Here is a 25,873-nt window from a genome sequence, read left to right as displayed (position 1 = left end):
AATTATTCATTAATATATGCATGCCATGTCACTATGCACTAAATTATAATTTGTGGCAACTATTAGCATAAAATGCAGACATACAGGTAAGGGTGGTGTCTTTGCAAACAGCCATTCGTGTTTGCGGTTGACTGTTGTCATTTTTTGGTAAGCATACATGCGAACAGCACAAAGCATAGATACTAAAATACTCTGTGTGTGTGAGAGGGAGACAGAGACAGAGAGAGAGAGATGAGTGTGTGTGTGCACGTGTGTTTGTGTGTGGGCCTGCATGTGTGTATGTGTACCTGTGAATGTCTGTGTGAGTGAGCATGCATGTGTGCCTGTGTGTTTGAATGTGTGTGATTGTAGGTGCATGCATGCATGCAAGTATGTGGATAGTAGATGCCACACATGCATCATGCACACACAGACATAATGTACATCCCAGGGTGCATTTGTGTGTGTGTGTGTGTGTGTGTGTGTGTGTGTGTGTGTGTGTGTGTGTGTGTGTGTGTGTGTGTGTGTGTGTGTGTGTGTGTGTGTGTGTGTGTGTGTGTGTGTGTGTGAGCATGTGCACATGCATACATGCATGCGTGCCATGCTGTTGGAAGCTAGTGGCAACATGCTTTAAATAGAAAGGAAGTATAGTTTCAAGAACAGACATTGGCTGTGGGTGTCAGTCTGTCTGTGTGTATGGGGGCGGGTGTTTGGGTGTGTGTAAACGAGAGAGAGAGAGAGAGAGAGAGAGAGAGAGAGAGAGAGAGAGAGAGAGAGAGAGAGAGAGAGAGAGAGAGAGAGAGAGAGAGAGACTGTATAGTTGCAGGAAGACTTTGACTCTTTAAAGTGTGTGTGTGTGTGCTTGTGCGTGTGTGCATGTGTGTGTGTGTGTGTGTGTGTGCGTGCTTGCGCGCATGTGTGTGTGCGTCTGTGTGCATCCGTGTGTGTTTTTATCCTCTATCCCGTGTGTGTTTTTATCCTTTGCGTTTGGTGTCCATATGCTAGTGTTGGACAGACCTCTAACTAGTTCCAGAGGCAACACGCCAGAGCAGAGGGAACCGGGCTACAAAGCCCAAGCACACACAGGCCGGGAACACTGAATAGCCACGTACTATGTCCTTACAGACAGAACACTGTGGGCTATATGGATAGATAGATAGATAGATAGATAGATAGATAGATAGATAGATAGATAGATAGATAGATAGATAGATAGATAGATAGATAGATAGATAGATAGATAGATAGATAGATAGATAGTAGGGCTGTGCAATATATGTGCAATGTATTTATATCGCAATAGCAATATTCATCATATATCGTGATATCAATATCAAAATTCATATATCGTGATATTTTGTCATTTGCAACGCTACGGTGAAGTATGGCAGCCAAGGGATTAAGCAAAACGCAGGGGTGGTACATCAGAACTAGCTCTATGTTGAGGAAAATAGACGCCTCTCGAGTCTCGCGCTCTCCCCAAGTCTACATTCACGCAGACTTACTAGACATTATGCTACTAGAAAGCACTAGAAACTAGAAAGCCTGTAGAAAACCTTCTTCCCGAAGCCTCACGCAGATGCACTGGTAACTTAACTACCGGCATGGCCTTTAGCTCACTTGTTATGACATCTGCCTATAAGCTTACCATGATGGAGTTTGCTGTCAGGTAACAGATTCTAACCCTTCTTTAATTTGACAGCAAAAGAAATATTATAGGGTTGGGAACTCTGAGTTGATTGATGTGATTCCACATTGACTTGTGCATGTTGACCCAGCTTTCAAACCTTGAAGGGAGGGCCGAAGTCCTGAAGGGGCGTCATGGACAAAAGGGACAATGCATAAATCCACAGGTTAACAGCTAACATAGTAATTCCATAATTAGGTTAGTAACAGTGTTCACTCTTATGGTTAATAGATGTACTGTATTTGTGTCCTGTGGATTTCTAGCAATATTAGCTGATAAAATAGTAACTGAAAATCTTTAAGTATGATATAAGCAATAATGGAAATTCAAAAAGATTAATAGGACGGGATGTCCTTCGGAAATCAGTATGTCAGAGCCCCTAAAAAAAGACAAAATTCCAAGATCACATTTTTTATCTATGATGCAAGACCTAGTTTGTTTAAGATGAAATATTTTTAAAAGTTGTTGACTGTGCTGATTCCCAAAATAAAATGTTAAAAAAGACGCCGTTTGAACAGGGTTGCAATTCTCAACGGAGAATGGGAGAGAGAGAGAGAGAGAGAGAGAGAGAGAGAGAGAGAGAGAGAGAGAGAGAGAGAGAGAGAAGAGAGGTAGAATGCACTCTGTTTGGCTGTCTCAGGAGAGAAAGAATAAAGTGGTGAACAAGCTGTGTCCCATATAACACCCTTTTCAACCTTACAACGCACTAGGGCTGCACAATTAATCGAAAAATAATCAAAATCGTGATAAAATAGTGAAATCGAAGTCATGATTTTAATCGTGATTTAATCGTGGCAATAGTGACCTACTTTTGAGAGCGTCCTTGAAGCCAGAACATACTGACAGGCTGGTGTTTTTGGCCAGAAATCTGTCCACTTAAGTGTCATGCTATTGCCTTTACATAATTATTACAATTCATTTTATTTTGCTCATCCCATATGTAATTCATTCTTGGTTATATTTCATCTTGTTATAATTTAAAAAAATATCACCCAAAATCAATAATCGTGATTAATAATCGTGATTATGATTTTGACCAAAATAATCACGATTATGATTTTTTCCGTAATTGTGCAGCCCTACAACGCACCTATAGCTCTCTCTCTCTCTCTCCCTTCTCTCTCTCTCTCTTTCTCTCTCTCTCTCTCTCTCTCTCTCTCTCTCTCTCTCTCCCCTCTCTCTCTCTCTCTCTATCTCTCTCTCTCCTTCTCTCCCTTCCTTTCTCAGTTTCCCTTGTCTTTCTCTCTCTACCTCTCCCGCTCTGCGTCTCCCTCACCCTCTCATATCTCTGTCCCAGCCCACCTCTCTTCAATTGATGTCTTCTTTGTCATTGATATTTTGAGACGGTTTGCTGGAGTTGTTTTTCTTCGGTGTTCGGTCTCTCCATCACTCTGCTAAAACCCCCCGCCCCCCCTTGCTCCCATTCTGAACAAAATGTTTCTACGACAAATGGTGGTGGTAAAAATAACGAGCGTTCTTTGAGTGCACTTCACAGTATACTGTATTCATGGCTGTGTGTGTGTGCGTGTTTGTGTTTGTGTTTGTGTTTGTGTGTGTGTGTGTGTGTGTGTGTGTGTGTGTGTGTGTGTGTGTGTGTGTGTGTGTGTGTGTGTGTGTGTGTGTGTGTGTGTGTGTGCGTGTATGTGTGTGCGTCCGCGCGCGTGTGTGTGTGTGTGTCTGTGTGTCTGTGTCTGTGTCTGTGTTTGTTTGTGTGTCTGTGTGCCTGTGTGTATATGTCTGTCTCATGAGTCTGTGCCCGGTGGTTTTGTCCTTGTGTGAGTCTGGTGGCTCTCTGCATTTTAACATGTGTGCTTTGATGTGTCCCTATGCCTGTCTTTGAATGTGGATGCCGTATGTCTCATAGGGTGTGTGTTAGGGGTGGGCGATATGACGATATTATATCGTGAATCGCGATATTGAGTAAAAGATCGTCTCGAATCTGCCAAAGTGGAGAAATCGTATAGATCGTCTTGCAGTGAGTTTATTATAAGCATCAGAGTAACGTTTTCTCACTTGTGTTGTTGTCTTCATTTTATTCTTTACATTATTGTATTCCACTTGTACACTTTATGAGAGTATCATCAGTGTGTTAACATTTTATTGACTGCAAATTACAAATTGCAAGTATATGAAAGTTGTTTTTTGTTGTTTTTATTTTTTGGATGGAAGATCGTGATAAAAAATCGATATCGTGATTTCATGTTAAAAAATCGTGATACAACATTTTTGCCATATCGCCCACCCCTAGTGTGTGTGTATGTGCGTGCGTGCGTGTGTGTGTGTACACGTGTGCACGCTTGTGTGTGTGCATTTGTGTGTACATACGTGTGCGCCTGTGTGTACATACAGTACGTGTGCGCTTGTGTGAGCATGCGTGCGTGTGCGTCTGTGTGTGTGTCTGTGTTTGTCGGTGTTTATGTGTGTTTGTGACAATATATGTCCTCTCTGTTCCCTCTAGCTCTACATGAGTTCCCCACGGACTTGTTCACCCACCGCCAGAGGACGGAGGGGGCTGTGGCACTACACGTCCTGTGTGTAAGTGGGACACACACACACACACACACACACACACACACACACACACACACACACACACACACACACACACACACACACACACACACACACACACACACACACACACACACACACACACACACACTTGCATGCTCAATCTCACACACATGAACAAAGACATGCATGTAGAGCACAAGGGGGTCTTTGGACAAGGGTACAGTTTCCATATTCATACACTCTACTGATATGCTCTACTCATTCATACTACCAAAACCTTGCTCACTCACAAATGGCCAGACACGCACGCACGCACGCACGAAAGTGCTTGAATTTGTTCATGAAAAATGTGTGGGAACCCTGTTTCAAGTTTGTTTAGTGTTGCTAAAGCCCGATTCGGACGGGACTTTTATTACCTATGAACCCCCAGTACTTCAGAATAATTATGGGGAATATCTGAATTCTTAATCCTGTCTGAATGTACCATGTCTGTGGTTTGTGAAGTAATAATTCCGCCGCGAATTTCCGGCTGTATTTAGGCGAAACACAGACGTCCTGGGGTAATCTCACATATGCGCGTCATTTGCACCCCCTGATAATGTCTTGAGTAACTCATGAATTACTCATGAATTGAGTACTGTAAATAACAGACGTTTACTCATCCCGTCCAAATGCGCCCTGCAAAATCACAGAGGTCCGGGGGTAAATGCGAATTACCAGGGGTACATAGGTAACATTTGTCCTGTGCGAATTAGGCTTAAGTGACACTTGGTCCTCCATTTTTCAATGGTAATATGTGAAACACTGCTGCTATACATTCGGCCAGAAGTTGAATAGAATTTATTTTTAAGAAACTTGTGTTTTTTTGTTTTTATTGCTTACTCAAAACTAAAGCATGGCAAAGGTCAAACCACTTGTCATATGCATCACTCCATGAGAAAACATCTCTGGAAGAGAATTAAGCAACACAGCATGGATGGCACATTATGTCTACCTTCTCACCTGGAAACCACAGTTACTGTCATCTATTAAACATGTCCACATATTCAATATGACTCCCACACAAGTTCTTCACAGAATATACAGTATTATATTCACCACAAAAGAATACAAGACCATCTTGAAGCTAATTCTGTCTCAATATTGTGCAGTATAAGACAGTGAACCATACAAATTTGGCTTCCTGAATATGAATTCCCTTTGTTTGTGTGTGCGTGTGCGCGTGCGTGCGTGTGCATGCATATTGCAGGCCATGTACATGTTCTGTGCGTTGGCCCTGGTCTGTGATGACTACTTCGTTCCCTCGCTGGAGAAGATTTCAGAGGTGAGTTTCCCTTACATTACATTACACTTAGCTGACACTTTTATCCAAAGTGACTTAGTTATTTACAGGGTATTGGTTACAGTCCCTAGAGCAATGTGGGGTTAGGTGCCTTTCTCTTTAGAGCACTTTAGCCATGGCTGGAGATGTAGGGAGAGATAAGAGCGGGATTTTAACCTGCAACCCTCTGATCTTAAAGGGGTATGCCACTATTTTGGGGCTTAAAATCGTTGGCTGGGGTTTATAAAGGTGGTAAAGTGTCTTATTTTTCATGTTAAGCGTTGTCTTGCTTTAAGAAAGCAAGACAACGGCTTACATGAAAAATAAGACACTTTACCACCTTTATAAACCCTGGCCAACAATTTTAACTGTATTAAGCCCCAAAATAGTGGCATACCCCTTTAAGACAACCTCAATAACCATTAAGTCACGGCTGAGCCCGCATCACATCGTTACATTTACAGTACATAAAACTTATGTGACATAACTTGACACCACACAGGTGTGTCAATCCTGGGTTCCAGAAGTAAAAACCCCTGCCACAAATTCGATCCAACCATCTTTGAATCAGCTGATCAAGAACTCAAGACAGGTGGTAGACCAGCTAAGCCAGTGAAGTCACCTGTGTTGGAAGGAAACACTTGAAGAGTTCAGATACAAAACCCCCTAAGTGCCTTTTCAGAAAATAATCTTAATTCAAAACTGCATAGTTTTATTTTATTTATGTAATATAACTATATGTATTATCAAGTACATGAATGTAAACCAAACCAACAACGGGGTTCTCTAAAAATATAGAAGTGCAGATCTTCAGAAATGGAGTTAGGGGGTTTTGCATCTGAACTCTTCACTTGCAGTTTTTTTTAAAAACTTTTTAAACTTTTTTTACTTTGGCTTTTTGACCTCTGTCATTCAACCCATTTAAGCCTGATGCAGCGTGTACGCTGCATTGACCTATAGGAAACATGGACGCTGCGTTCAGGCTCTTGAGATTTTCATTTTTTTAAAAATTAATGATGTGGGTATGTAAGAGCTGAATGAACACATTCTAATCACATACTAATCTACCCCCCCCTCTCTCTCTCTTTCTCTCTCTCTCCAGCGTCTGCAGCTGAGTGAGGATGTTGCGGGGGCCACCTTCATGGCAGCAGGCAGCTCTGCTCCAGAGCTCTTCACCTCGGTCATCGGTCTGTTTGATTTTCCCTACTACTCGCATGGCGCACTAATCCGCTATACATAATGAATTGTTTAAATCTTGTTATCTTATCTTTATTTCTATGTGTGCATGTGTATGTGTGCGTGTGCTTGCGCCCGTGTGTGTGTGTGTGTGTGTGTGTGTGTGTGTGTGTGCGTGCGTGCGTGCGTGCGTGCGTGCGTGCGTGCGTGCGTGCGTGCGTGCGTGCGTGCGTGCGTGTGTGTGTGTGCGCGCGCGTATGTGTGTGGGTGTGTTTGATTTCCTGGGTAGATGTTTGTGTGTGAATTTGCAGGTCTTTCTTTCTGTCTTTCTTTCTTTCCTTCCGTCTTTCTTTCTTTTTCTTTCTTTCTTTCTTTCTTTCTTTCTTTCTTTCTTTCTTTCTTTCTTTCTTTCTTTCTTTCTTTCTTTCTTTCTTTCTTTCTGTCTTTCTTTCTTTCTTTCTTTCTTTCTTTCTTTCTTTCTTTCTTTCTTTCTTTCTTTCTGTCTTTCTTTCTTTCTGTCTTTCTTTTCTCATGCTCCTTGGCAAGTTTCATATCCATTTGGAATTAATTGCTTTTAATGACGCAATTATAGTGTATTATTGAGGACCCCTTCCTTGACCTTTCAAAGCCCACTCCTGCACAAGATTATAGTATGATATTATTTGGCCTATTTCTTGAAAATGAACAGCAGACTTTCTCAGTCTTGCCGTGAGTCAGTTCACAACACAGAAACTTGACAACATTGGAGAAATGTGAAAAGATACAGTATTGAAAAATCAGTCTGCCATGTCAGGTAGAGTTTTAAATCTTATTACAGTTTTTCTCGATTGGTTTGGCTAATTTCTTGAAACTGAGATGACATTCCTATAACCATTGGGTCATTTGGCCAAACATTCTTACACTTCTGCACAACAGTTCAGATAGCTAGCAAAATGTCATATACCTCCCAAAACAGCTCATTCTTGCATCAGCACTAAACCTTCTCCCACATAAATAGTCAGTACCATAAAAATGGCATATATCCTTCTCAATTGCTTTGACCCATTTGCATTAATTTAGTCTTTCTGTCAAAATAAACTAGACGGTTCAGCATAACTACATGGATCCTCATCACTTGCTCATATCACTCCTAAACCAGTTTACCTGTGTGTCAAAACTAAATTCCTTCCACAGAATGTAATTTGAAAAAATGTCAAGAAATTAGCCAAATAACAGAGGAAACTGTAGTATACACAGTTGTAAAATTATTTTCTACAAACTAGTAAAGTTACAATATCATCTGGCCTGTTGAACACTGTCTTGAATTTACTGTTTACAGTAAAGAAATTCTTAAAATATTATATCCTTGACTGTTTTCACAATTGTGTAGACTACTTTGCATATGATGACTTACACAATGAAATCATGCCGACATGTTTTGGAGAGGGCAACCATTACACTGAGAATTGTCTAATTCGTTTAGATAAGCAAGGTCAATTTATTTGGAAAATGTGCTAAATGTATGCTCATGTGTCAACTGTAGGGTACTTGTACATATACTAAACATTTGAGACATGTACAAAGCATTTGGTATTTGATGAAAGCAATGAAAAATGCCATTCTGTTGTGGGAAATTGCAAGTTGGTTTGGGGATTTGTCTGTGTTGTTTTGAGAATGTCATCTCAGTTTCGAGAAATTAGCCAAACCAATCGAGAAAAACTGTAATACTCCTCTTGTTTTGGAATTATGATGCTCTCCGTGTAATTTTGTAAAGAAATGTAACTTCCGTGGGGGCCTATACATGGGTTCTAAATGTTTGTTTTCTCCTGGCTGCGCACAACTCAACTTCTGAATCTTGGAAACCGAAAAATGAGCTCACATGGCTGCCTGCCAGGGTCTTGCCCCTCCTCACAACATTGTGTTTATAAACACGGTGAACCCATGTATAGCAACCTGTAACCTAGGGCCCTTCTTAATCTGGCCCTGCTAATGCATCCCTCACCTCCTTCCTCCACCCTCAGGAGTGATCCTACTGTTTATTCCATTTGGAAACATAAAGAAACAACAATGAACTGACAGACAGTCAGTCAATCAATCAAACAATCAATCATTCGATCAATCAATCGAAATAAGTGTTTCTGTGTAATGCAGGCCAGGTGTAACTCCTCAGCTATTTTATTCTTTTAAATCAGGGGTCCCCAAACTTTTTTCTCTGGGGGCCACATTATCGTTCCTGACTGTGATCAGGGGCTGGGACCAATGTGGGCTGTATGCTAGGCCACTGCCTGTTATAGCCATAATTTCTAGCACAAAATAGTTCATCATTACAAGCGATTTGCAAAAGAATTGAGTACTTCACATGTAAAAATAGCAAGGAAAGGTTAGAAAAAGATGGTGATTGACAGCTTATGAGTGATACAATAGATACAATATTTTCTCATATTTTTTTTCTGTGAGGATTGCTTCTTTGGGCCAGTGTAAATGGTGAGGTGCAGAGAGGTGGAGGGCCGGTCAAAGGGGCATGGCGGGCCGCATCCGGCCCCCGGGCCTTAGTTTGGGGACCCCTGTTTTAAACACTGCACTGAGTGCTAATGTACTTTCATATTAACTTAGTATTTTAAATGTTTTTTTTTTATATAATAACTTAGTGGTCTCCTCTTCTGCTTTGTACAAATGCAGAGCTTGGATGCTTGATTTGAACATTGTGAGATTATTGTTTAGTTGTTTATATGTCTGCGGTGAAGCTGATGACAAATTTCCAATGTGTGTTTCCAATAAAGTATTGTTATTCATATTCATATTCAGCAATGCCCCCTTCCTCTACCACCCAGGAGTGTTCATCACCAAGGGAGACGTGGGCGTGGGCACCATCGTGGGCTCTGCTGTCTTCAACATCCTCTGTATCATCGGCGTGTGTGGCTTCTTCGCTGGAAAGGTACCCTAGTTACACTCTCTTCTCATTCATTATTACTACTGTGCACACACACACACCAATCAAGTGTTGCCTTACTGAACTTAAGAGCCAACCAAATGTGGAGTAGTTGGATGTTGAGGGTCTTGAGCGCTTCTTACTGCCCTATATCTGTCAGTCTGAGTTGGGTGTAATTAAAACATTACAGAGAGAGAGAGCGAGACAGGGAGAGGGAGGGAGGGAGGGAGGGAGAGAGAGAGAGAGAGAGAGAGAGAGAGAGAGAGAGAGAGAGAGAGAGAGAGAGAGAGGAGTGGAAAGAGGGAGAAAGAAAGGGAGAGAGAGAGAGAGAGAGAGGAAATGACAGGAAAGGGGAGGGAGTGTAAGAAAGATAGTCAGAAAGGGTGGAAGAGAGGAACTTACAAGAGTACAGAAAAGAGGGATGTTAGACACAGAGAGAAGAAACGAGGGAGAATAGAGAGGGGAGAGATTGTGGGGGGGGGGGCATAGTAGAATAGAGTGAAGTAGAGGCTGGCTACAGTTTTCTGGGATGGGAGAGATGTAGAAAGGAATTTGGTAATGAAGACATGACCAGGTTGTTTATTATGCAATAGAGACAGAGAGAGATGATTGTGCCAAACAGTAACTCATCTGCTGAGAAGGATTGTACATTTTATAAGGATCATCCAGAAAACCATAGGAGAAGAAAAGCAGTCATTTCAGATCTGCAATTAATTCTGGAATATATATAACTCATCACAGTCTTTCGTCAAAAGTGATCTGAATTAGTCATCTGAATGAATTATTGCGGAATTAATGAGGACACTAACGCAACCGGGGATGTCACACTCAGGCCCAGGGGCCAAATCTGGCCCGCGGAGCCATTGTATTCGGCCCGCGAGATAATTTCAAATGTGTATTACAGTTGGCCCACAAACACCATTAATGTATGGTGTAAAAAGACTTGAACAAGAAATTTGGTGGGTCACAGGATGTACAGGTGCATTTGAACTACCAAATATGATGGGAAAGAGTGTGTGTGAAATTTACCTATGACTATGAGGCGCATGTACACATAACTTTAGCCCAATTTTTAAAATTAATGTTGGGTTCGGCCCGCGACTTTGATCCAGATTTTGATCCAGATTTGGCCCTCTGTCAGTTTGACACCCCTGCACTAACCTGATTGCACAAATGGACGCATGCACATGCACCCACCCACACCCACACCCACACACGCACGCACGCACACACACACACACACACACACACACACACACACACACACACACACACACACACACACACACACAAGCACACACACACACACACACACACAAGCACACACGCACACAAATACATGCACACACACTGCATGGCCGGCCCTAATGACTTTTTTGTTGCAGGCAGTGAAGCTGACCCACTGGGCCCTACTGAGGGACTCCTTCTGCTACACCATCTCTGTTGCCGCGCTCATAGCAGTGAGTATAGTACACGTCACGTCACACACATACAGTACAGTACATACTCATGGAGCCTATGCAACACATACTGTATAAACATGCAGGTACACGCACGCACACACACACACACACACACACACACACACACACACACACACACACACACACACACACACACACACACACACACACACACACACACACACACACACACACACACACACACACAGGCCTAGGCTACTGCTCACCCAATGCCTTCACACACATCTGCATCTGGGAGACTCCTTCTTCTCCACCATCTCTGTCTGTAGGCTTATGCAGTACACACACGTAGCCTAGCAACAAAAACTCAAATCCCAACTACAAATTCAACTGCCACAAGCACTTATTTTACAATCAAATGGAAATGGAAATATCGCTCATAGTTAGTTCATCGCTTCCTCTACATTTGGTGGATTTAGAAGGACTATTGGCAGTTCCAGACGTCAACTCATTATTGAGCTTTGTTAGTGGGATAGCTCCTCCTGCTGGATAAGTGTGGAGTTACACAAGAGCAGGTGCACGGTGCGCAGTATATTGGGAAGTACATATTGACCTGATAAGTTGGTGCGACAATGTCTGTGAGATGACATTCATCCATGTTTTTTCTTCTGTTTAAAGTTCATTTACGATGAGAAAGTATCATGGTGAGTAACATTTTCTTCCCTCTCAATTTCCATTACACGACCTCAGTCACTTCTATTCAAATCTAATAGAGGCTATTATATCTGCCGCATACTATCATCTTCCTGATATATTGTTTGGTTTGATGTTGGCAGGTGGGAGTCGTTGGTCCTTATTGTGCTGTATCTCTTCTACATCCTCATCATGAAGTAAGCTGCCCTTTCTCTGGCCCCATAGGCACAACAATAATGGATGATATCATGTGATCTACTCAGTATAGCTCGCAAAAGTATAGTAAGAAATGGGAAATACATTCCATCCAGTACTATTGAAGCATTTCGTGCATCAAATATTTGTCATTTGGTTCTAAACAATGTGAAGTAGCAACATCTCTTGCACAGCCTAGGGACCAATGTGTGTGTGTGTGTGTGGGTGCGTGCGTGCGTGCGTCCATGTGTGCATGTTCATTCCAGGTTTAACTCCTGTGCCCAGCGCTACTTTGAGAGGAGGAAGAAGAGTGCAAGCAACCTGGCCAATGGCCTGACAGGCAGCACGGACATGGAGGAAATCAACTGTGATGCCACCGCTGTCCTGCTCAAGAAAGGTACTACTGCTACTGCTACTACTACTGCTACTACTACTACTCCTACAAATAGCTGACTACTATACGACAGTACTACTACTACTACTACTACTACTACTAGCTGACTACTACTACTACGTACTACTACTACTGCTACTACTACTGCTACTACTACTGCTACTACCAAAGATTCTCTCTGCATTTAGATCGTCTCTACTACGACTACTACAGTAGGCCTACTACTGCTGCTACTACTACTACTACTACTACCAGAGAGAGTAGAGAGAGAGAGGTTCCATTGGCCCATTGTTTCCCTATTATTGGGGGGGAATCCCCCTTTAGGCAGACCTAGGCAGACCTGATGACTGTTCTATTCAATGCTAGGAACATTATGACACACCCCTTTAGGCAGACCGGAAACCTGGTCATGTTAGGTGCCCATAGAAACCTATTATGTTGGCATATCTCTATACTTAAAGAATCTCTGCTACTACTACTACTACTACTACTACCACCACTAGTACTACTGCTGCTACTACTACTACTACTACTACTACTACTACTACTACTACTACCACTAGTACTTCCCTACTACTAGCTTACTACTACTACCGGCTTACAACAGCAAGTACTACTACTACTACTATGATGGTAACACTTTATTTTAGGGATACATCTATTAGCACTAATACATACAATATTAATGCCTGTGTAAGTAACTTGTAAGGCATGTACTAAGCAAAATAAGACAGTTGTTAAGCATGTATTCACAAATGTCTTGTTCATGCCCAATTAGGGATGTATTACTAATATAACCTTAGTAAGGACCAGTAAGCCTATATTTCTATTTATTAGTAAGTAGTAAGTGGCAGAATACAATGTATATAAGCTCCCGACACACTGTGTGAACAAACCCTGAACAGTGTGAAAACAGATGCGGAATAAGGGTCCCTATTCTAAAGTGATGCATTGGTCAGCCCAGATGGTTCAGGGCCTCCGCACTACCAAAGTCCCCCTCGTTACCTAGGGCCCCCACACCACCCAGGCCCACACTATTTAGCCCCCCGATATACAAAGTGTAAGGATATGTTAAATAATTAATACGGCCCCAGTTGAATCATCTAGTTTTCTCTTACTGATGATAGTATAAGCAAGGTAACAGGAGCCTATATATAGCAAGGATTGAACGTACACTTGTCAATGGCGGTGGGTTGGTGAGATGTCATTTTTTTCATGTACCACTGAGTTTTAATTGTAAAAAAAAAAAAACCCACAATAAATGCAGAACATTAGAATAATAGTTTTGAAGCAAAACTAAACTATTCTTTTGTGATAATTAAGTTAATGTTTGAGAACATTAGCTTCAAGAAGTGCAGTGCATGATGGGTACGCAATCTAGGCCAACAGACAACCTACCCAGCTCTGAGCCTACGTCCTTAGCTCCTCCCCTCACTCGTGGCCATGCATTGCACTTCTTGGAGCTAAGTTTCTCAAACATTAACTCATTTATCACAAAGGAATAGCTTAGTTTCGCTTCCAAACTATTACTCATCGTTATATTCTGCATTTATTGTAGGGTTTTTACAAATAAAACGAATTGGTGTATGAAAAAATGACATCTCACCATCCACCGTCATTGAGAACTTTACGTCCAATCCTTGCTATATAAAGCTTCCAATTACATTGTGAAATATTGAGTGTAATAAGTGAGATCTATATAACTCATGAGACTAATGCTAAAGTAGTAATGTTCTTACACTTTGCTTCCCTGGGGCGGGGGGGCTAGAGTGGGGGCCGGTTAAGTAAGGGTTAACGTTCGGCGAGAAGGTCGCTACCGTGGAATAGCAGCACGACAGAGAGAATCTTTAGACCCCGACGCGGAGCGGAGGGGTCTTGTTCTCTCTGAAGTGCTGCTATTCCACAAAGCGACCGACTCGCCGAAAGTTAACCCGCTTATTATATGGATATACTTAAATGATTCACACATGGCGGGGACATTTCTTTAGGCCTATTTCATGTTAAGATTGTTACTGCGCAAAACAAAACAGTGCCGTTGTGAAACACCGCTAGGCAACAGCTAGGTAGCCAGGACAACAGGTGTTGTCTATCACAGCAGCTGATTAGAGTCTTGTTGAAAAGTCGCTTTAGCAGTGAAAAGTCTTGTTGCCATTGACAGCGGTCTGTTATAGACCAACCCGTCCGTTATCGAAAAATAACAGACGTGCGAACGTTGGGGAGCCCCGTTGAAATGAATGGAGCATTCGACCGATGACGTCACAACCATATAATAATACCGGTTAATACCGTTCCTCAAACTAAAAAGTTATTATTTTCGTTCGCACGTTACCATGACGGCTGAGGTTCACATCCTGTGTGACATCAGGCATTCTCTGACTGAATGGAGAAAGCTGAGGATTACAAAGTCTCTAGTCCTCATCTTAAATAAGAGAAACCACTGTCATACAAAAGGGCAGAGTTTCCAGTGCATCATTGTAAGACATTGCAGAGAAGCGTGTGTAAAGCGCACCGAGAATGTTCTACGTTATTGGGCACTTCAAATATGCACAAACTCACAATGTCCATCATAGCGCTCCCTGTGACCCAAGTCAGCGTGGAGCGCGCATTTTCATCATTGAGGTTTATTCTCCGCTTCTCCGCTTAGGTCGTCCCTGAATGACAAAATTCTGGAGGATATTCTTTTCATCCGCTTGAATAAACAGTTTGGAATGTAGGCTGACTCATTTGCACTTCCGTCTTTCTTGGGTAATTAACGTCAGGCCTATGGGGAGTAATCAGCTGACAGGAACGAAATTAACCGTTCCGGGAACAATATTTTTTTGTTCTAACCGGTTCGGGAACGTCAATTTATTGGTGGAACTCATAACCGGAAACGTTATAATTCCGTTTCTGTTCGGAACGGAACGTTTGGAAAAAAATAACGGTTCAAAGCCCTGATTCTGACCCTTACTGCTTACTCACAAATAGAAATCTAGGTCTACTAGGTCCTTACTAAGGATATATTGATAATAAATCCCTTATTGTGCATGAACAAGACATTTGCGAATAAATGTCTAACAACCGTCTGATTTTGCTTAGTACATGCTTTACAAGTTACATACTAAGGCATTAATATTGTATGTATTAGTGCTAATAGATGTATCCCTAAAATAAAGTGTTACCATGATAATAATACCATTAATAGCAACAGTTGTAATTTTCCAGAGAAAAATACCTTGAGTCTTGCATCAGAATCAACTGACAAAGTCAGTTAAAAAGTCAAAATGTCTTCAAGCTCCGTAAAGTAGTCTAAAAGTGCCCTTTTTTGACTAAGATGACCTGGATGAATGAAAGTCATCATAGCATGATTACACGTCATCTGTCATGATGTTGCCATTCTGGTTAATCCTGCCTCATCCTGATCACTCATTCTCCTGTCCTCATCTTTCTTTTTTATCTATCCTTCCTCATTTTCCTTCTTCTCTCTCCAGCTAACTTCCAGTCGCAGCCCAATGTGCTGATGGTGGATGAGTTGTTGTCGGCGTACCCCCACCAGCTCTCCTTCTCAGAGGCCAGCATGAGGGTCATGATCACCAACCACTTCTCACCTCGCACACGCCTCACCATGGCCTCCAGACTGCTCATCAACGAGGTGAGGTAGAGAGAGAGAGAGAGAGAGAGAGAGAGAGAGAGAGAGAGAGATTGTCCAGAGGCATCATCTGTGGTTATTTCTTTTTTATTTAGAGATGATCAATTAGTTGCTTGACTCACAGATTGATTAGTGGAATGATTCATTAATTCACGGACTATTTATTGTTTTTTGGTTTGTTGGCTAATTGAATTGTTGAAGGATTGATTAGTTGATTGATTGTTTGTTGGATTCATTCATTCATTCATTCATTCATGTATCCATTCGTTCATTAATTCATTCTTAACTGACTATGGACTGAGTGATTGACAGTTGATTGAAGAATTGATTGATTCTTAATTGATTGATTGATAGATTGACTGATGGATTGATTGATTCATTCATTCAATCATTCATTGGTTGACCAATGAAGCACTGCAATGTGGGTCAATGGCGTTTTTCAGGATGAGATGTCAGGTGGTACAATCACAGCTAATGTCCATACATTGATTAGTAATTGGTGATTAATGTACTGCAATGAATATGCTTTTTGATAATCCACTAAAAACAAGAAAAAAACAAAATAAAACATGATTTAATCCTTACAATAGTGGCATTAGTCATGGTTGCACCCCCCTGATGTGTGCTGCTACTAAAACATCATCAACCCATGTCCCACTCACGACCACCAGAGGCAGTGTCTGCACAACAGCAGCTCTTTCTGACTGAACAGTTGGTTGATTGATTGACTGACTGATTATCCACTCTATGTGTGTGTTTATAGACAGAACCTGTGCTGTATTAACTTAGTGACTGGTTGGATTGATTGGTTGGATTGATTGATTGATTGATTGATTGATTGATTGATTGATTGATTGGCTGATTGATTGATTGGCTGATTGACTGACTTGATTGGCTCTGACTGACTTGGTTGATTGGTTGATGTACTTACAGATGTGTGATTGATCTACCAACAAATTGATGAATGAATTGATTGATTGATTGACTGACTGACTGTCAGTTCCTTGTTTAATTGTTCTTTTATTGGGTTGGTTAAGTTAATGAGGACTTTCTGACTCACTGAAATGAATGATTGATTGATTGTGTGACTATTGGATGCATGTTGTCTCCCCGGCCACCAGAGGCAGCGTCTGTGCAACAGTCGTTCCTTCAGCTGCAGCGAGGCGGACATGCTAGCCATGCGCGGCGGCGGCTACGATCGGCGACTACTGGAGAACGGCCTGAGCATCATCGACCGCGGCCCCCACGTCTGCCGCTACGCCTACACCACCTCCTCATCCTCCCTGCGCAGGCCAGACGATGGTGGCGGCGGCGGTGGTGGTGTAGGTGGGGTGTTTGGTGGAATCAGTGGTTCAGCGGCAGGAAGCAGGGGAGGTGGTGGTGGTGGAGGAGGAGGAGGAAGGAGGGATCGTGGAGACGTGACGGTGAACGAGAATGAGGATAACGAGAACAACGAGAACGATGAGGGGGATGGAGATGATAGCGACGAAGGGCCCCTGGTGCCGTTCCGCGTGCCAGGTGAGGGGGGATACATGAGTGAAGTTGTGCTTGCCGGATGTACTTGCAATGGGTGTGTGTGTGTGTGTAGGCATGCAGGTGTATCTCATGCATGTGATATGGCTGTAATACAGCAACCAGGCCTCACTTTCGACTGATCTGTTTCCCATGTCCTGTGTCATGTAGGCTACAGTATAATCTAACACTGTGCGGTCTCGCTCTCGATTCTGATTGACTGATAGCCATTGTAAATAGGGCGTAAACACACACCTTTTAACTGAGGATTTTTTTAATTATTATTATTTATTTATTTATTGAGTATGTTTTGTGACTTTTTGGGCCTTTATTATGACAGAATAGTGTGAGAGGAGACAGGAAATGAGCTGGAGAGAGATATGGGGTAGGGCTGGAAAATGACACCGGCCGGACTCGAACCGGGGTCCCCATGGGCATACAAGCCCAAATGTGGCGGGGCTTAGCACGCTGCGCTGCGCCACAGCGCCCCCCTCAACTGAAGATTATATGTGCATCTAAGTTAGATTCGGCGCCTCTATGATTATGTTGCAGTTGGAGTAGGGAGTCTACAAGAAGAGCACATCTTTGCACCATCTGTGTTGGGGTATCAGTGTGATTGCAAAAATGTGTCATTCCTGCGGTGTTTATCGAGTTTTTGTAGCGAAGTGTGTGTGGAAACACGACGAATGCATGCAAGGCCAGTAGTGTTGCCGGGGTAACCAGCCACTTCCTGAACTTCCTGAACTCAACTGAACGGCGGCAAATTAATTGTTATTACAGCGTATTTGAAAACATTTGGTCAGCGATTAAGTGTAACAGTGTTAGATAAGTAATAAGCCACTTGAGCCCTTGGGTTGTGCTCTATTTATAACAGGTATGGGGAAGTTTACGGCACTCCGCTACACGTCGTGCCCCACTCCCTATACCTGTTACAAATCAAGCACAACCCACAGCCTCTCGTGGCTTATCGCTTAATTATCTTTTGCAGCTGCTGAATTTGAGTCTGTATTCTGTGCCCTTTGTTGTCTGTGCGCTGTCTGCCGTGGGCTGCTTAAAGGGACACTGTGTGAGATTTTTAGTTGTTTATTTCCAGAATTCATGCTGCCCATTCACTAATGTTACCTTTTTCATGAATACTTACCACCACCATCAAATTCTAAGTATTCATGGTCCGCCATTTTGAATTTCCAAAAATAGCCATTTTTAGCTTCAAAAAATAATGACTCTACTTGGACCATACTACAGGTAGAACATATTTGTTTATTACTTAGACAACGTTCATGTAAAGATCAAATTTGGCAATTGGCAGCCCAGTTCAATGAGCAGCATAGTTGCAGTACCCTTTTTAACCATTTCCTGCACAGTGTCCCTTTAAATGAGCTGAAGTGGCCACCTTAACACTAAATAGCTGTCTTTAACTAGCAGGACGTAATGTTGACTGACCTGTGTTACCCCTTGTGTCCCCCCTTGCGTTACCCTCTCCCATATGTCTGCAGCGGGTTGCTTCAACAAGCTGAAGTGGCTGAGCATGTGGCCGCTGTGCCTGCTGCTCTTCTTCACCATCCCCAACTGTGCCAAGGCCGGCTGGGAGCGCTGGTTCATGGTCACCTTTGTCACCTCCACCCTCTGGATCGCAGGCTTCTCCTACATCATGGTGTGGATGGTAAGAGACTTCACAAGAGTAAGAGTATGCACATTCCACCTCTCTGAGGCCAGGTGCAGGACAAGGGTACATCTGATAGTGGGAAAATTAGATGTCCGCACACTGTAGCTCCGCTTTGAAATGTATTTAGGTCATACGTTTCGACCCTGATGAAGACCCTGTTGGGTCGAAACGTTGTATGACCTAAATAAACAGTGCGCGACTTTTTCCACTAGTGGATGGTAAGAGACACAGAGAGAAGAGACTGCTCACGCTTGCCCAATGCTGAATTTATTTTAAAAAAACAACTTTTCGGCCTGTGTGGCCCATCTCTGCCATAGGTTTGTGTTAGCATGGCTAGGTTACGTGTACTAATTCTACAAAGTTGTTAGTGCTGCTTTTGTTCTGAAACAAGTTACCATATTAGGTCAAGTAAGTACAGAGCCCATAGAAATGTTGTGCTTTTGAGTCCCCAATGATAGTCAATGGAAATGAACGCTACATCTGGAACACAGTGAAGGCTGTGCAAAACTGAATGAGACCGCGAGGTCGGCCATCTTTGACCATATATGGTCAGTTTTGCGGCCAGTTTTGCGGCCAGTTTTGTTGGCGGATGTTCCCGCTGATCCTATGGCAATGCTCTAACTTTTTTATCTACGGCTCTGCTGCTGGCTATTATAAATCGACAGACACAAAAACATACAGACACACACTTGTACACGTACAGAAGAAACAGATGAATGTGCTCAAGAAGAATCTGAACACTGTACTGTATCTTAGTTGTAAAAGTTACCCACAAAAGAGAGACTTTCTTTCTCTATCGCTATCACTACAATTAAGGTCCTATAGATAGGATAAGGTGAAGATATATATACCATAGATATATGGTAACAGCCTCTCCATCACACGTCTCGCGCCAACTTTTTGATGTGCACAATTTTAAAACAATTCATATGTTTGATTGGAAAAAACCCAACATGATCTCCAGAATTCCGTGCTCCTGTACACGGACGTTAAGGACACGAAATCCATGTCCAGGAGCACGGATTTTGCCAAACTTCAATTGCTATAGCATTATTTTGTTTAGGATTAGCATTTGGTATGTATTTTCTAATGATAGAGTTAACACAGTGCTGTGGGAATATAGAAAGCTCTTCTGTGTGCCCATCACGGAAAACAATTCCGTGTCCAGGAGCACAGAATTTTGACAAAATCCGTGCTCCTGGACACGGATTCCGTGTCCTTAACATCCGTGTTCAGGAGCACAGAATTTTTTAGATCAGGCTGAAAAACCCCTCTAGTCTATCTATTGTACGTCATTGATGAAGTCAATGGGCTCTAATTGGTGCACTCTTTTCTGCTCCTCCTCTACAGGTGACCGTGATTGGCTACACGCTCGGCATCCCTGATGTCATAATGGGCATCACCTTCCTGGCAGCTGGCACCAGCGTCCCCGACTGCATGGCCAGTCTTATTGTGGCACGGCAAGGTCAGGAAATACAGGAAATGATGTGTTCTGGCCCGGCGGGTCATTTGCTGAACCTTCCCCATCTCTCTCTCGCCACTTGTCCTATCATCTCTCACATCTATTATAAATAATCTAATAACTAAAATACTCTTTTTTTTTTTAAAAGAACACGTAACCTTTTAGGAAATTGGATCATTTTGACAGCGTCCCTTAGTATTTTTTTTTAGTCTACACAGTATTATCTGGTAGTGGTGTGCATTGGCACTGCCCTTGCGATTCAATTTGATTACGATTCGGGAGGTTTCGATTCGAATCGATTAAGTCCGATTCTATGATGCATTGCAATGCATTACATTTCTACTAAAAGTAAGAACAACATCGTTTCATCAGTCCATGAGTCAGTACAAGCAGTCAGATACTGAACACCATTTTATTGGCTGTTGTGTGTATCAGTCCTGCTGCTTTGAAGTGCTTTATTGTAATGTAAAGTTAATTTGCTCTGGAAATGGCCACGGAAGTAACGTAAAAATATACTGCATCTATTATGGCATTTGCCGAATCGATTATTGAATTGTCCTGTCCCGCATTGCGATACATTACTGAATCGATTATTGTTGACACCACTATTATCTGGCAGTAGGATCTCTTGATGTGACCATAGCGTACATCATTTTCAGTGCTGGTCTGTTCAAATTAGTGATATGCTGTACCCTAACGAACAGAAGATTCGGTTTCAGATTCGGACGGATTTGGCCTTGTTGACGGCGTGCGGTTTCAGTATTCAGTATCCGGTAGAACATTTAAGTTAATGCTCACAATTACAGAATCCAAGATTCGGTTTTGGATTTGGCCTTTTTGACAGGGTTCCGTCTCGGTGATTGGAGTAGGATTCGGTATTCGGTTTCGGATTCGGCGGAAATTCGGAGATCTTGAGTAATGCATCACAGTGTGGGGAGGAAGCTGCACGGAGAAAAACAGGAAGACACTCCAGCGTGTTGTGAACACAGCGAAGAAGATCATTGGAGTACCACTCCCCTCCCTGCAGGACATTTACACCACACGCCTCACCCGGAAAGCACTGATGATCATCAAAGACACAAGCCACCCTGCACACAAACTGTTCAGCCTCCTGCCCTCTGGAAAGAGGTACAGGCGCCTCCGTTCCCGTACCACCAGGCTGGCGAGCAGCACAATGCACCAAGCGATCAAGATGCTGAACACTCAACCCACTCTCCCTCCACTGTCAGCCTCTAGCCAGCAAGGCCACTGACAACCCCCCCCCCATCCCCCACCACCATATCTGCGACTGAACATTCCACCTGCACTACTATACTTGTGACTTGTGACTGAACTTTCAACCTGCACTAACTCACACACACACACACACACACACACACACACACACACACACACACACACACATAGACACATATAGACTCACACACACACACACACACACACACACACACACTGCACTTTCTGCACTAAACCCAAACATACACACACTGACACACACACACACACACACACACAGACACATGAACACACACACAGACGCACATCGCACCTTCTACCTGCACTAAACACATACACACATACACACATACACACACACACACACACACACACACTGCTGCTGGTGTACTTGACAGACCTTTTTAATATTTATTTTCTTCAAAATGCTACTATTACCATGTCAGAACGCTATAAAGGACTTTTTTAGGAAAAGCACAAAAGCACAACAATACCTCTTAATGTATGTCCTCTACAAGTCTTCTGTTGTCCAGTCTTGCACTTTAAATGTCTGTATGAGCACTGTCTATGTCCATACTGTCTTAAGTCCATGTATAAGTACTGTCTATGTCTATACTGTCTATGTCCTTACCTAGATTAGTCTATGTCTGTATGGGAAAGCAAGAAATGTAATTTCAAATTCTTTGTATGACCAGTGCATGTAAAGAAATTGACAATAAAACCTACTTAACTTGACTTGACTGTATTCGGCAGAACCTTAAAAGGTTTCGGCACATCCCTTGTTCAAATGAAATGAGATATGTTTATTCATGTGTGAAATGTGTTCCTCATGTTCCCCTGTTGCTTACAGGAATGGGCGACATGGCCATATCCAACTCCATTGGCTCCAATGTCTTTGACATTCTGGTGGGCCTGGGACTGCCCTGGGCCATCCAGACACTGGCCATAGACTATGGCTCATATGTGAGTGATACTGCACTATAAGTATATACGTATAAGTACCGCTACAGATATTATTATAACCCTAATAGTGGGATATTACATTGTTTCAGCTGTGTAATATCACACTACTATCACACTACTTTTATTCATATCTTCTCTATACATATTTGTAATAGGCCTATTCATCATGCAAATATTGCATGTGTTAAGTGTAATATACACTGGGAAACATTAGTATTGCAGTGGTGGTAGTAGTACCTATCGTAGTAGTAGTAGTAGTAGTAGTAGTAGTACCTGTTGTAGTAGGAGTAGTAATAGTATCAAACTGTATGATTTCACATCAGTATGAATCACCAGTGTACACGTGTTGTGTTCCCACTTTACAGTTACAGTTACACTTACATTTATTCTATTTTCACCCGCCATGCCTTTTTATTTTTACTTCATGATATTTTATTTGACATCATTTTCTATCTTACTTTACTCTACAGCACGTTGAATTGCATTCATGTGTTATGAAATGAGCTATGCAAACAAAAGGCCTGCCTTGCCTTACAGTGGTCATTTGTCTGTCTCCTCCAGGTGCACTTGAATAGCAGAGGTCTCATCTTCTCAGTGGCTCTGCTCTTGCTGTCCGTCTTCGTTACAGTAAGTGTCACTCCAGGGGTTTGGTTGTAGCTTATACACCAAGTGTCATTATTTTGTTATGTTATGGCTCATTTCATTTGAAAGCACTTCAGTTCAGGCAAAATAAAATCATTCTCAATACCTATGATGCACAATATAGGCATCATGAATGACTAGGAATGGAAAACCAATTCCAAAGTATTTACTGACATGCTGTCTTCATAGATGTGTTCTCTTGCCCTTCTTTGTTCTTTCTTTCTTTCTTTCTTTCTTTCTTTCTTTCTTTCTTTCTTTCTTTCTTTCTTTCTTTCTTTCTTTCTTTCTTTCTTTCTGTCTATCTGTCTGTCTGCCTGTCTGTCTGCCTGCCTGCCTGTGTGTGTGCATGTGTGTTGTGTGTGCACTTGTCTCCAGGTGTTGGGGGTGCACTTGAACAAATGGACGCTGGACCGGCGGCTGGGCCTGGCGTGTCTGCTGCTGTACGCCATCTTCTTGACCTTCTCCATCCTCATCGAGTTCAACGTCTTCATGTTCGTCAACCTGCCCATGTGCCGGGAGATCATCTGACAAGTTTCGCACATCTGACAGCCCTTCCTCCAACAGCCTTGTCCTACCGGCCCTCTTCTGGCTGTGTTCTGGTCCTATTCTGGCCCTGTTCCGGTCCTGCCCCGGGCCTGTTCCGGTCCTATCCCGGGCCTGTTCCGATCCTATCCCGGGCCTGTTCTGGTCCTGGTCCCGTCCGGCTTCCCTCCTCAGCCCTACCCTCCGCTTGCATCACTTCCTGTTCACCTGCTTCAGGAAGATTGCTGACGGTAGAAAAGGAGAAAATATAATGAAAAAAATATATATATATATTTGTATGAAAACGATGACAGAACGATGACGGATACAAATTTTGGTCAGATATTTTTTGTTGTTCTTGTTAAGATGAGTGATTTAAGGTCTGATTTTTTTTTTGGTGCAATAGAGACAGATGCCTCATGGGCTGACGATGAGTTGTTTTTTGAGGAGGATACTTGAAGGGAAACGAATAAAAATGTCCGAAGTGAGAAGAGGAGGATGGAGGAAGAAAAAGTAAAAAAAAAAAAAAGAATAAAGTGAAAAAGACTGAAGCCAAGCTGAAAGCGTGCGAATACGTTTGAGCTTGTCAGGTTTGTATCTTCTCGCAGCTGCTGGATTCCCTAGGGTTACCATGGTGACAGATGGATGATTTGAGTAGTTCACTGTTTAAAGCGATTTCTTGTGGTAATGCGTTTAGGGGTCAAAACAGTCCAATGACCTGGACAAACTGGATCATTCTTTGTACATAAATATACATATATTGAATGTCAAGACTTCAGGGCCATTTCCAAAATATATCACATCATATCAGGGCTTTGTACATTTTCTTTTAGCAAATATGTATGAATGCGGAATGGGTGTGTACACACATTGCTGGTCATTTGTGTTCAGAGAATCGAACCTTGATCCAGAGTTGCTATATGCTTTGTTTTCACTCTACCAAAAAAAACCAAGTGATGTTTTGACATTTGAGGTCTTTTTTTTTTTTTTGCTTTGCATTTGCCTTGCACTGTTAGGGGTCATAGTTGGTGACCTTTGTTTTGGTTTTGTTTGTTTTGTTTGCGTTATTTAAGATATTTATGTTCATGTTAATTTATTGGTCATATATATTTTTTGTATTATGTCCATAGTCACCTTACAGAGTTTAAAGTTTCTGCTTTTTTACTGCACCACAGCACAGGAGAGTTCACTCTGAATCACTCTGTAGTTACCTAGTCTAGTACTTGTGTTTGAGCTTAGCACAGTTTTAACACGTTACCAAGTTAAATGGTGGCCATCTACCGTAGTCTCATAAATATTATGCTTTTAGTTGCTAATGTTGAATGGTGCAACTATGGCTTTCTGAAAAAGAAAAAGAAAACTTTTTTACTTTATAGTATGCTAAGCATAGGATGTGATGTGAATGTTTGTTTCCTAGGATGAGAATTATGGGTGCCAAATTTCTTTATATGACGAGAGAGATATAGACACTGGAATAGTCCAAAATATAAGATGTTCTATTTATGTACAAATGTATGTATATACGTATATATAAATATTTATATGAGATAGTAGTCTGCGCCCCGCAGGCTTTCATCGGACCTTGAGCGGGCCATACCTTTGGGCATTTCTCAAAACCTAGTGCAGTGTACTTCCAAGTTTATCAGCCTAATTAGTCTCGCCCAGTGATTGGATACTCTTTGGTGAACTCTACGGAATATCCAATCACTGGGTCTGACTAATAAAGAGTATCCAATCACTGGGCGTGACTAATTAGACTGATACACTTGGAAGTGCACTGCACTAGGTTTTGAGAAAGACCCTTTATTTATTTGGCCACGTCCTTGTCAGGCATGGCACCGCTCAGGGGCGGAGCTATAGGGGGGTCAAGAGGGGCATTTGCCCCTGGGCTCAGGGCCCTCCTGTATGGGTGTTGGGGGGGGGGGGTATTGTGACAATGGCAGGCAGTATG

General features: G+C 42.4%; 1 protein-coding gene across 1 annotated transcript in view; it reads left to right on the top strand.

Moving 5' to 3' along the window:
* LOC134450381 (sodium/potassium/calcium exchanger 3-like) overlaps positions 1 to 24,853 on the top strand; it is a 61,280-nt gene extending 36,427 nt beyond the window's left edge. The window contains exons 3-18 of the mRNA XM_063200228.1: positions 4,125 to 4,201; positions 5,430 to 5,504; positions 6,604 to 6,688; positions 9,488 to 9,591; positions 10,971 to 11,045; positions 11,688 to 11,713; positions 11,846 to 11,899; positions 12,164 to 12,294; positions 15,762 to 15,922; positions 17,041 to 17,173; positions 17,315 to 17,437; positions 18,928 to 19,094; positions 20,448 to 20,562; positions 22,646 to 22,758; positions 23,320 to 23,385; positions 23,776 to 24,853. Coding sequence (XP_063056298.1) covers positions 4,125 to 4,201; positions 5,430 to 5,504; positions 6,604 to 6,688; positions 9,488 to 9,591; positions 10,971 to 11,045; positions 11,688 to 11,713; positions 11,846 to 11,899; positions 12,164 to 12,294; positions 15,762 to 15,922; positions 17,041 to 17,173; positions 17,315 to 17,437; positions 18,928 to 19,094; positions 20,448 to 20,562; positions 22,646 to 22,758; positions 23,320 to 23,385; positions 23,776 to 23,928 — 1,658 coding nt within the window. The 3' untranslated portion in view covers positions 23,929 to 24,853. The remainder of the gene's footprint in view (positions 1 to 4,124; positions 4,202 to 5,429; positions 5,505 to 6,603; positions 6,689 to 9,487; positions 9,592 to 10,970; positions 11,046 to 11,687; positions 11,714 to 11,845; positions 11,900 to 12,163; positions 12,295 to 15,761; positions 15,923 to 17,040; positions 17,174 to 17,314; positions 17,438 to 18,927; positions 19,095 to 20,447; positions 20,563 to 22,645; positions 22,759 to 23,319; positions 23,386 to 23,775) is intronic.
* Positions 24,854 to 25,873: the final 1,020 nt, after the last annotated feature.

The sequence above is a fragment of the Engraulis encrasicolus genome, chromosome 1 (assembly GCF_034702125.1).
Source record: "Engraulis encrasicolus isolate BLACKSEA-1 chromosome 1, IST_EnEncr_1.0, whole genome shotgun sequence".
Lineage (NCBI taxonomy): Eukaryota > Metazoa > Chordata > Actinopteri > Clupeiformes > Engraulidae > Engraulis > Engraulis encrasicolus.
Note: the sequence above shows the minus strand (reverse complement) of the source record. Positions and strands in the feature narration are given on the sequence as shown.